General features: G+C 35.9%; 1 protein-coding gene across 1 annotated transcript in view; it reads right to left on the bottom strand.

Moving 5' to 3' along the window:
- Positions 1-12,500, bottom strand: part of HNRNPD (heterogeneous nuclear ribonucleoprotein D) — a 22,093-nt gene that overhangs the window by 4,768 nt on the left and 4,825 nt on the right. The window contains exons 2-5 of the mRNA XM_044681603.1: positions 12,331-12,491; positions 11,087-11,143; positions 1,219-1,387; positions 1-102 (exon numbers count right to left, since the gene is read on the bottom strand). The exon at positions 1-102 is cut by the window's left edge and continues 60 nt beyond it. Of these exons, the coding sequence (XP_044537538.1) occupies positions 1-102; positions 1,219-1,387; positions 11,087-11,143; positions 12,331-12,491 (489 nt within the window). The remainder of the gene's footprint in view (positions 103-1,218; positions 1,388-11,086; positions 11,144-12,330; positions 12,492-12,500) is intronic.

The following is a 12,500-nucleotide window of genomic DNA, read 5'->3' as shown; positions in this document are numbered from 1 at the left end:
ACCAACAAAAATTTTTTTAACAGGTTCTTTTGTTTTCATGGCTTTGGCCCGTTTAGGATCAATCACTTTGCCATTCAATTTGTGTTCTTTCTGGTCCATGACCTAAAGAAATCGAAGCTTTGTTTTAAAAATGTAAATCTAAGTTTTCAAAGTATTAACTAAAATAATAAAGGCAAGAAAAATACTTAAGCATTGGCCAAAAGCCAGCTATGATATTAATTCAAGATAAAAAAAAATTGCCCTAATCTATGTGGCAGTGGGTAGGTAAGATGGATAAATATCCATCCATTCAATCCTTTACTCTTGCCCCAAATGGCTTATCTTCATCTCAAATTTTAAATTTGAGGATGAAAAGTCATTAGTTCCTCTAACAATGTCCTATTTATTTATATGTCCCACGTGGAATGTGGCCTTTATTCCATTCCCCTGAACACCATATGTGTATGGGGGCTGGGGAGTGGGTGAGAGGGGGGGAAATCGGAAGAAGCTGTTCCCTTCCCCCTTTCTACATGAAATACCTGAGGACATTTCTCACTTTACCCTGCCCCTCTGCCCAGCAGGCCAATGGGAGTACTTCCTCCCCTACCCCGTCTAGGCTAAGGTAGGGGGCTCACATTCAACCTGAGGGTTGCAGTTTCGGCATCCAGTCTCTAAAAAGGTTCACTATCACTGCTCTGAACAGGTTAAAAAGAATGCTGAAACTCAAAGGTGTCAGCTATTGTTAAAGCAGTGGTGAAAATTTTACTAGGAAAACTATAATAAAATACAGAAGAAGCATCAATATGTCTGTGATTGCTGTAGCAACTTGGTCCAAAGACCAACAGGAGGAGGAATGAAGTAAAAGGATGAAGTAAAAGGCTCATCTCCAAAAGTCTAAAATGAGCATCAATTCTGCCATCATACGTTTTCCATGTCCATTTAATTGGCAAAAAGTTACTATTAGATACGGGAGAACTTTGCTTACTTTTATGCTGCTCTGTAACTCACAAACTGAATTGACAGAAGCTGCTCCTGCTCCCCTCACCCCAATTATTTGCATCCCGAGACCAAAAAACTAAAATAAGAATCTGGTGGGAACATACAATGTATCCAGGAATTTTTAGTTTTGTAAGTGCCCTCTGACAAAAAATAAATGGGGGCACATCCAATGTATCCCGATCCATGTTTCGTACTATTAATTCAAACATTACTTATTGATCAGAGCATTTAACACACTACCTTATCTACACTCTCCGATTCTTTAAATAGTACAAAGCCAAAACCCCTTGATCGCCCTGTGATTGGATCTAACTTCAGAGTGCAGTCTACAACTTCACCAAATTTGGAAAAGTAGTCCTTCAGATCTTTCTTTGTAGTGTCCCAGCTAAGGCCTCCTATAAACATTTTCCTGTGAAAACAAAAAGCAGTATTAAAATGCTAAGAAAAACTTGTCATAAACATTGTCCATATCTTAAGTTATTTTTCCCAAACTGCAGGAAAATTTGTTGGGAAGTATTAAGACACCCATTCTCCTCCTATAGTCATATATAAAGGACTTCCTACTCAAAGTTTAACACTACTTTCCCTGGATTTACTGCTGGACACCTAAGCAAACCATAAATCAAGTCTCAATTTGCTATGAAAATTAATATTGTTCCTAAATCAGGCCCTAAAAATACCCTGTATAAGGGCAAAAGCTCTCAAATGGATTTAAATAAGTATTTGATGGCAATGACAAATTTTTATGCATTTTTCCAAATCTACCTTTGATTAATTGTACAGAACATATTATTAGTATCCAATGATATTCATCAACCAGCCAGCATTCTTCCTTCCTACCTTGATGCCGCTTCCCTCTAGTTCTGATAACTGTCCAAGAGCTTTTAGCTCACGTAAAGAATTAACAAGACAAAAGAAAACGGACAAAACTTTTAAATACTTAATGTAGACAGTATAATCCATTAAACAATAAATGAAACGTGCCCCACAAAAAATTCACTAATTAGCTAAAGCTCAGTTAATCAATAGGGCAGTGAAGTTTTAACTAAACCTTTCAAGGATCAAAGTAGATCACAAGCTGTCATGAAGACCTTCTGGTATCCATTTAAAATATTTTTAATAAAACTAGAAAAGTGTTCAGAAGTGTATAAGATATATTCTTCCTGGTATTTTAAAACACACACACACAAAGATTAAAAAGGTGATTAATGCTAATTTTTAAATAGAGTTTATATGAAAATCCTTTTTCCCTTCAGGAAAAAACTAGTAACCTAAGCATGAACTTTTCAGTACCACCTCCATCTAGTGGACTTCTAAGTGACTGCTATTCAAGTTCTTTTTTCCAAGTTTACTTCAGCTCTTTTAAGCAATAAATCCTATCTTCATCTTAAATACACCACATCTCTGGTTATACCAATTAACTTAAGGTGTAATAATGTTTTTCTTCCAAATTCTAATTTTTAATTCAAATGGCAAAAAAGGCAACTTTTAATAAAACAGAAAATCTGAATTACCTTTAAGGGAACACCACACTTACAAAATCATTTTAGGTTCTTAAATTTCATCCTCACCAACCCAATAAAATGAAGCATTAGCGATTTTAAGTCTGTTTCCCAAAATGAGTTCTAGTCAACAGTTTCCATACTCAAAACCCCAATTTGCACATTAACATCTACATATACTTATGTACTAAACTATCTCTATATTTTGACCAGTTAAAATTTAGTTGAATTTCAGGTTCTTAGTCAAAAGTAGGTAATGGGAACAATACATACAAATCCCAAGTATCACTTAATACCAATATTCCCCAGAAAAAGATTTCATGTGTGGTCTGTTTAATTCCAGTAATGTTTGCTTTGTTTAATATGATTATTTTTCAGCAAAGACTGTGAGCTTATTTGCCTTTTTTCAAAAACCAAAAAGAACAAATTTTGCTATTACAAGCTTACTTTTTCTAATATATTTTTCCTGAAACTGCTTAATGTAATTAATTCAGCAAAGCTAAAAAAAAATTTAAAAGATTGCTCCCTTTTAACAAAGTAAGGATAACACCAAAAAAGCTGCTGGTATATCAGAACTGGTATTGATCAGTTTACTCTGAAATATATAACTTGGAAGTACCCTTAATTTGTATTAGCTTCACTATTTGAAAGCAAGTTGTCAGATCTACTAGTAACAATTTTACTATCACAAAGCTGGTTTTTTTTTTCATAAATACTTCTCTAAATATTATATATGTAGTCATTGAAGATTCACCCATTATCTGACCAAGAATTTTTCAAGTTAAATCCTCAAAAGGGATTTTTGGTAGAGTTCATAATTTTTGGTAGGTTTTGTAGAATCTTTAATATAAAATCTTCAAAAGTCTAATGGTCACTTAAAATGTTTAGCATGTTAATTTTCAAGCCATGTTGCCCAACTTTGTTGATTCTCATTTATCCAGAATGGTAAATTTAAGTTATATATGGAAGGAGAGAGAAGTCTCTGAATAACATGGATTTTCCAAAAGGTTATATAGTAAAAGATCTTAGAAAATGTTATCTTTCCAGACAGCTGAGTTACTCTTTCAGAGCCAAGATTTTATATCATTTTTCATAGAAATCTTTCAAAAAAACTACTGCTGGCTCCTCCACCTTCTCAGAATATTAGGCATAATTAAAAGCCTTTTGGGTCAGCATTAACTGTTATATCCTCCAAACCCTTGAATTCAAAGGCCTTTTGATACTAAATGGCTCCAGACAATAGTTTCTCTCTTCTCCCAGGCAGTCTGCAGTCATGTCTCTAGCTGTAACCCCACTCCTACTCTGCACTGGGATAAGAATCCAGAATAACCAAGCCTGACAAAGCTGCATAATGAAGGGGGAGGGGGACTGAGGAGGCTGTCCTATTAGCATAGACACTTTGTGGCATCTATTTTTGGCTACTCAGATGTCTTATCTTGTCTCCCCTTCTAGTTCAGCTATGCCTCAGAGCTAGAAGAGAGGTGCTATACTTAACCCCAACTATACTCCTAAGTACAATTCTTTCTTTCTCTGCGGATGTAAGACATTTCAGGATGCTGCAGTACCTCAAGATCCTCACTGTTACTATCAACTATCATAGCAGAGGAAAGAAATTTGATTTAGATACAGAATTTTTCTGAAGAGTAGGAGCTTACCCTTTTTTTTCATGTTATCCTCACTTGCTTTCTGTAAGCCTCTAAGAATCATGATGTAGCAATATAATTAACCTACATAAATAATAGAAGGATAGCTTGCTTAAAAAGCAGAGTATCTATGCTTCTTCTCTTTCCAAATCATCTTTCACAAGTACAATGGATGGGGGGAAGACTTAACTATGCTTCTCCTATCACTTTTGTTGAGACAGCATAAACAACTTGTTATTTCTGTACTTTATAAGACATCCCAAGCTATAGGTAAAATGGGTCCACTACAGCCTACTACATTCTAATTTTAGTTATAAAGAAATAAATTTGAGACTTAACATACAATGTTCTGTGTTTTTAAAACTTTCTAATTCTAGAAACTCCTTTCGTAATAAGTTTGTAGTAAGTGATGTTGAAGTGTTATTGTTTAAGTTTTGGAGCCACAGTTATCTCATCTGTAGAATGAGTGGCATCACTGCCGACCTCCTATAGCTGTTTTGTGCTGTAAACTTTGAATAGCTCCAATTGCATGTAAAGTCCTTTGAGGACAGGTACTGTTTCATTTTTATCTCACAAATCCAGGAACTTGTATATATTCTAGTATATGCTATGTGCTAAATAAAAGCTTATTGATTAACAGGGGGAAAAAAAGAATTCTAGAAACTCCAAGTTATGAGTTCTCTGTCCAAAATACAATTAAGCAATTCAGCACCAAAAAAGAATCATAAGCTTGGGCCTAACAAGGATTCAAAAGTCAACTATGCTGAACCTAATAACAACCCCAAAAGGCTACTGACTTGCTCCTTGTCACTAAGGTAGAGTGGCAGTCAGGATTTGAAAATGACAAAAATTTAGATTAATATTGTTTCTACTATTGTTTCTATGTTTTTTGATTCAAGGAATAGTCACAATTTTTTTCTAAAAATTTCTCAACAATGGACATAAGGAAAGCAAGGACACCAAGCTTCTGAGGTTATAGTCTCAGGTTCAATATCCATCCAAAACCCAGTTGAGACTAGAATTAAGGTGGGATCCTTAACAAAATTATTGTTTACCCATGTCAGTTTTATCAGTTTGGATTTCAGTTTTGAATTTTGTGAAACATGATTATTTAAGTTCTATCAGATTTTCTGCAAGATTAGTAACAAAAGAAACTTAGTAGAAATTGCTCTCTTTAGTCGGACTTCTAACAGTTTTTAGGTGGTTGCTAAGGATTGTGGCAAAAGTTGGCATTAGGTATTTTATCTTAAGTCATTCATTCATTTTCCCCAATTCTTTTCAAAGAAAATATAAAAAAAAGATGACAGGTTTAACCATGATTTAAACATAGAATTTAACCCAAATGATTACACACCTATGTAAATTAGTGAATCCCTTAAAAGTATAAAGGGTTTGGGGATTTTCTTCAATATCCTGCCATTTTCAAACTTACTTAATCACTGAGCCTTTAAATATGGGAAAAAAAGGGGGTTCATAAACTTAAAAATATGTAAAACACTGCCAATCAAATGTTAATGAAGTGATGATGAAAATTTTAGGTATGATCAATCACTGTTAGGCAAAGATCTATTATATTAAAAGAACTTTCAAAATAACAAAGACTGGCCCTTGAAGTAACTAACCCTGGGCAAATCAAAGCTAGAAGTTTGGGAATACAGAGAAACATGGAGATTGATATGAACTGATGTAAAGTGAGAAGAAAACAATATACATATACAAGGAATAAAAACCAAAATAAATGCTGTATAATTATATATGTAATTATATATAATTAATTAGAAAAAAATGCTGTGTAATTATAATGACCCAACTTGACCTTGCCCCCTCAAATCCCCCCCCCAAAGATGAAAAGACACCATTCCTCTTTTTTTGGCAGATGGCAGGGGTTTTTTGGAAAGCTGCATATAAACAACTTCGGACTTTTTGATATATTATTTAGCTTTGAGGACTTTTTTTCCCCCTTCTTTCTTTCCCCAGAAGGGATGGATCCAGGAGAGGGTGAGGGATATAGTGAAAAATATAGGTGATATAAACACAAAAATATCCATAAAAATTTATTTAAAAAAAAATAACAGAAGAATCTTTAAATTATCTCCAATTACAATAGAAATTTAGGAATTAAAAGACTGGAATAATCTGTAATATCACTTTGGAAATTGACTTCTTTCTATGAAATTCTATGAGGTTGTTAACCAGAGTGGAAAACTTTTGGTTAAGTTTAACACTGTCTCATAAAATTCATCAACTTAATCATTTAACAGTGAAGGATTTAAGTAAATTTGAAATATACCATAAAATTCATAAAAGTTCCCTTAGGTGTCAAGGGATGAAAAGGCTAACCTTTTCATCTGTTCCACAGCATAACAATAGCAATTAATCAATCAACAAGCATTTATTAAACTTCAAGGGGGGGGGGGGAATACAAGAACAAAGAATGAAATAAGCTCTACTCACAAAGAGTTTACATTCTAATGGTAGAAACAACACATATGCAAATAAGTTCAGAATAAACATAAAATGAATAAACACAACAATACACAAAGTAGGCTATACAAAGTAGTTTGGGAAAAGGGGGGAGGATCAGTTTAGACCTCAGATAAAACATAGAAATTAGGGAGTGCACATGGGGGGCCTGGAAAAGAGAGGAAAAGGTCAGTTTGGGCTGAAATGCTAGAAAGCCAGCTTAAGGCCAGGTCTTAAATGGACTTAAAAGCTAAAAAGTAGTTTATATTTTATAGTAAAAGCAATAGGAAAAGTCACTGGAGTTGACTGATAGATCAAACCAGGACTTAAGAATAATTACCTGAAGGCCAATGATTAGAAGAATGAGAAAAGAAGCAGGGGTAGTAAATATCTTGGTAAAACTTCCTTGAAATGCAAATTTAATAACCTAACCTAATGCTTAGTTAACAAAATTTTTCCAAAATATTTTATTAAAAATTGAAATTCCAGTTCTATTTGAAAATACAAGTTATGAAATACATTCCAATGAATTAAGCTTGGCAGTAGAAAGGGAACCCTATATTTTTCTTTTAAGATCAATGTTTTTAAAAAGATAATTTGGTATTAAAGGATGTTTAATTCACTCAACAAGTGTAATTAATTCTCATCACTTCATTATACTACCAGAAAATGCTAATAATTCCCCATAGACTTTAATTTTAATAGTCAACTACTTTTTTTTTAAAAAAGGGGGTGGGGTGGGGAGACACAAAAACAAGGGTTAAATAACTAACCAAAGGTCAAAGGAATTTAGTGGCAGTCAGGTTTTTGCCTTAAATTTTATGGTAGAGAGATTCTGGGTATTAACTAGTCTGGTCAAGTAAGAGTAGTTATTAACAAGCGCCATAACATATATTATACAACTCAATACTTAAACCGTTAGCTTTTAATATTTAACACTAAAAGCTTTATCCTCTCCTTGATGACTTAGAAACTTGTAGCTCAGGTTCTTGGATGCCACATGAAAGGAATCATTTGTCTTTCTAACAATATTAAAATATAGTATAGGGGAAAACACGCAACAGTCATTTGAGCTAGCAAGGACCTCAAGAGATCATTCAATTCTACCACAATCACTTTATAGATTAAGAAACTGGGGGCTAGAAGGGTTAAGCAAAATACTCTACCTCACATAGGAATTTAATGGTTAAGTGGAAGAACATTTTGACTCAAAGTGGTAACACCTCAATCAAAGATCTAATAACTTAAATTCTAGGAAGCCAAGAGTACAGGAAAGAGATTCTATATTTCCAGCTTTACAAGACCACAGAGAAGTCATGACAAGTAAAACTTGGGCCTTCACAAGTTTTCCTTTTACATCGTGAACATAATCATGACATTCTGCAAAACCCACAAAAATGTCAAAAATAACAAAATCATTGGTTATTTCTAGCAGAAAATTGAGTTCCCCAAAGGCAGGAGGAACAGGTTTTCATTTTGTCTTTGTACCCCAAGGCACTACATAGTTATCCATTTAATAAATGCTTGTTGTTGCTCATTTTCAAGTGTCTTATAATTAAGTGAAGAGTGCAAATAACTTTTTTATACTGGCTAGAGATTTCAAGAAACAAGGGCGGAATTGTATAACAAAACAAGTGTTCTTCAACTTCCAAGCCAGCCTTGCAGATTTATTACTGGTCAGTGGTAAAAAGCAGTTCCTCCCATTGGAAAACACACACTTGAGGAATTGCAAGAAAGTTTTTGACTATTTCTTACTTCTCAAAAATAATTACCAATAGTTTAGTGTGAACCCTTTCCTTTCTCCTACCTTGCTTAACTTTCTATTTTTTTTTTAATTTTGTGTACCAATTCCAAAAAGGACCTTTCAGAATGGATGAAACAAAATTAAAGGTACTGCTTTCTTTTCCATCACTTTCACATCCCAAAATTGAAACAGTATTTCCATCTGGCATAACCAAAGAATTAGGTTCACTTGTCAAAAGAATCCTGCCACATATCCTATGAAAAAAATGAGATTACAATAACCATCAATTCAGTTAATAGAAAACTAACTGAACTAGGCGGCTTAGGTCAATTTTCTCAATTTTACTTGCTCCTAGCAGTAATTATACAACCAAAAATTCCTAGCCGAATTAGGTTGCATTCACATATTGCATACCTATAAATATAAAATATTGTGCCAAATGTTAATATTTCCAAAGCATATTATCTTCTACCTAAAACTTCAAAATTGGAGCTTAAGTTGGGATATGCTGAAAGAAGGAATGAAGATAAAGCTTTGTTTCCTGCCAGGCATACAAAGGGAAGTGTAATTATCTACCTTGGATGCTCATTCTAAAAGATTAGTGTAGCAGAGGTCTCTAGGTCTGTTCATCTGGTTTAGACTTTAAACTCTGCAGATAAAAAAATTTTAAATGAAAACATCTAGGTCCACTGCCATTCACAGCTAGCCAGGAATCTGACATTTTTAACTGCCAGATCTCAGACCCCTTGGAAGTTCCCAAGAAAGACTGACAACAATATAACAGACTCAACCTTTTTATTGGTCTTACCCATCATGCCTCCACTCATATAAATTTGAAAGAATGAAAAGCACCAAAGTAAAGTAACCACCTCACCAGGAACTGTCCTCTTTCTAAGCACTGCTGAAGTGTTAAGGGCACTGAACAAGGAGTTATTGAATAAGGGTTACCCTTTTACCTGAAATGCAGCAACTCAAGTTGTGGCCCCACCTCCACCCCCACCCCCCAACCATCCTTAAGAGCCTAAAGCTCAATAGTCTGTGGAATACCACAAGCTCATTTTCAAAGTAACTTTTAGGATAGAAAAGTGCAAATCTATCACTTTTTCATAACTCCATACAAGTAAAGGAAACTTATTCAGAAGGCATTAATATTAGTATTTAGCATTAGTTTATTTTACAGAACAGCTTGAGGGTCTTGGTCTTTAGGCAATCTCTCTGACCAGAACAGGCTTACGGTCCCATGGGAAGAACCAGAAAGGCTTTCTGGAAAGCTGGACAACCCCAAGATAGGGCATTTCCCTATAAGTAGGACACTTTATCATTCCCTTCACCTTCACCACCTTTGAACTATTCCAGCCTAAAAAATTATTATTCTGAAAACAAATTTTAATCCATGTCAATTATCCATTGCATGACTGATTTAAAGAGCTCCAGAGTGATCCCTTTTATTTGACTGCTTCCACAGAAAAGTCCTTTGGAAAGCCTGACTCCACAGCTTCCAAACTTAAATCATCCTGTTTTCATTTATATCATACTAAAAAGTATTCCTCAGGTCCAACTCAGTTTCCTAGTCTAACTCCATTAGGGATGTAAGGGCCATCATGGAGACAGTAAAATTTACATAGAATAATCTGCCCCTACCCAATTCTGGGCCAGGAAGCTTTTTTGCTTTCCATTGAGCCCCAGCCCTTAAAAATTACCACCCCCCTTGGGCTGTCTGATCCACATTATTCTGTTATTTCTTATTTAAAAGACCTAGAGTTATTTTAGTGGGTGGTGAAGGACAATATTAAAACTACCATCTTTTAACAAAAAAAATAAATCAACTTTTAAATTCCTGGAATGCATGCAAATACAGACTTGCACAAAGGATGTGCATGTCATACTTAAACATACCTACTGCTTTCCAAACTATTTTAAACATCTGTCTGGGTACCTCAGAAAAATCCTAAACATTCCTCTCTTACAAAGAGAAAGAAAACGTTATTCTGAAGAACAAAATGTAACCAACCTTCCAAAGAGAAGACATCCAGATGTGAAGAGAAATATATCAACCAGTTAGGTCAAACATTCCTAACTACATAGGACCCCAAATCATCTAGCAAGAATCCCCTTTACATTCCATGAAGGTAAGGACCATGCCTTTTTGTAATTTTAAATAGGTATTTAATGTGTACTGAAGATTAAGAAACAAAATAGAAAGCCAATAAATATTTCATGTCCAGCTTTTGTAATCTATACTAATGAACTTATATAAGTGTATGAGGTTTGATTTGACTACAGAAGTATATTAAATTTTTTTACTTTTGCCACTTCCAAAACTTTTTATTCTAACATGCAAAATATTTTAAACATAATCTCTACAACCAATAAACCTCATATTCAGCATTTAACATAGAATTTCAACAACACTAACTACATCATTGTTTTCCATCTTCCTAACAAGCTATATAGTTTGTATTGTTATTTCTTCCCTATAATAAAAAGTAGCAACTAGAGTTATTTAGCGTATTCTTGGCCAACTGCAAATTACATGCATTACCACAGACCAAGAACTACATAGTGGCATCAATTTTTGCCCATGGATTACAAACTATAAAAAGTTTTTTTCCATCCCAGGCATGTAACATCCTAGTACCTTAATTTCCTGGGGAAAAAAAAAATCAATGGGCAACAAATACACTAATACACGGCCTCTGAATGTTATATGGCTATTGAAACCTTTAAAATACAAAAATAAAATGTAAAAGTTTTACCATTCTTCCCGCTGTGCCGTCGCTGCTTCAGAGTGCCGTGGGGAGGAGTTTGAATGGCTAGGGAATTAACAACCGGTACAGCAACCAATCAAAATTCTAGTTTTAGTTTTCAACATTGTTAGGGTTAAAAAATTTTAATTCATTTACACTTCAGTTCAACAAACAGTAGATTACTACAAAGGCAGCTGCTTTGTGATATGGAAACTCAGAACTAGTAGAAAGTCTGCCCATACAAATTAATAGTTAATCCCTCCCCCAAACAGCAATAGTAATGCATTAGTCATTTTAGTGCCTTTCCCCAAAACAGAAAACAAAAACCAACATGTTAAAAGGCTTAAGTTTCCAAGTGTTTAATTCCTTTCTTACTTTAAATTAAGTACATAATTCGAGATTAGTTTTTTAATGGCTAATTGCCCCCCACCCCCTTCCCCAAACATGGATCAGCAGAGCCAACAAGACAAGAGCCTGACTGGGCCAGGATTAAAAAAATTCTAATTTTAAAATTGCCCCCCACACACACACCCTTACGCCCGACCCCAGCCCCAAACCCCACGTCTACGGTGACCCCTCCCCGATAAAGGGAACCATGGTTTCTAATACTGGCTTAAAGCTACATTTTAATGCTACTTTGTACATCCATCGACACCTTTCTTGTTGGTATTTCAAAATCTTATCCCTTCATTACAAATAGGGAAAATGGGAGCTATTTCCCCAAGGTCACAAGTCCATAACAGGAAGAAAGCCCAACTCGGAATCCCACTTAATCCCCAGTGGTAGCATCTATATTTTTCAACGTCTCTAACTGCAACAAATTATTTCAGATTTTAAAAGAGCAGCTTTAATCAGTATACAAAACTATGATTCCAACTTGGAGAAGTAGGTTAGTAATAAAGAGAGCCACGGAAAGAAGAAACTGTTTCAGAAGCAGCAGCCGCGTGGGGCTTATGGACTAGTGAAAAGGCGGGCAGGCATGGGGGTTGGGGGAGAGGTTTAAGAGGACCAACAACTGGGTAGATCTGGGCGCTATAAAAGGCGCGGCCCGGCTACAGGCGAGACTCCCGAGCGGGCCGGGATGGAGATGTCCCTCCTCCACAGGGAAAACTTCGTAAAGGGAAGTGCGCCCCAAAATCGCAGGACAAAAAGGACCCGTCGAACAGGGCCGCGGAAAGACCGTATCTACGCGTCCATGTGCCTTCCCTAGAGGTCGCGTCTACGCGCCGAGGCGGCGCGCGGGAGGCCGCGGCCTAGCGGACATGCCCAGGGTGCCGCCCGCCAAACTTTTAAAAAAGGCCTCAGCGGGGCCTGGTCGGGGGCGCGGCTCCCGAGCACATGGCCCGGCCGCGCCCCCGCGGGGCTCCGGGTAGGGGGTCCCGCGAGGCTCCACTGCTGCGGCGGCCGCCCCCCACTAAGGAGG

Source organism: Gracilinanus agilis, chromosome 6 (genome assembly GCF_016433145.1).
Source record: "Gracilinanus agilis isolate LMUSP501 chromosome 6, AgileGrace, whole genome shotgun sequence".
In the NCBI taxonomy this organism is placed as follows: Eukaryota; Metazoa; Chordata; class Mammalia; order Didelphimorphia; family Didelphidae; genus Gracilinanus; species Gracilinanus agilis.
This window is presented reverse-complemented; position numbering and strand designations above follow the sequence as displayed.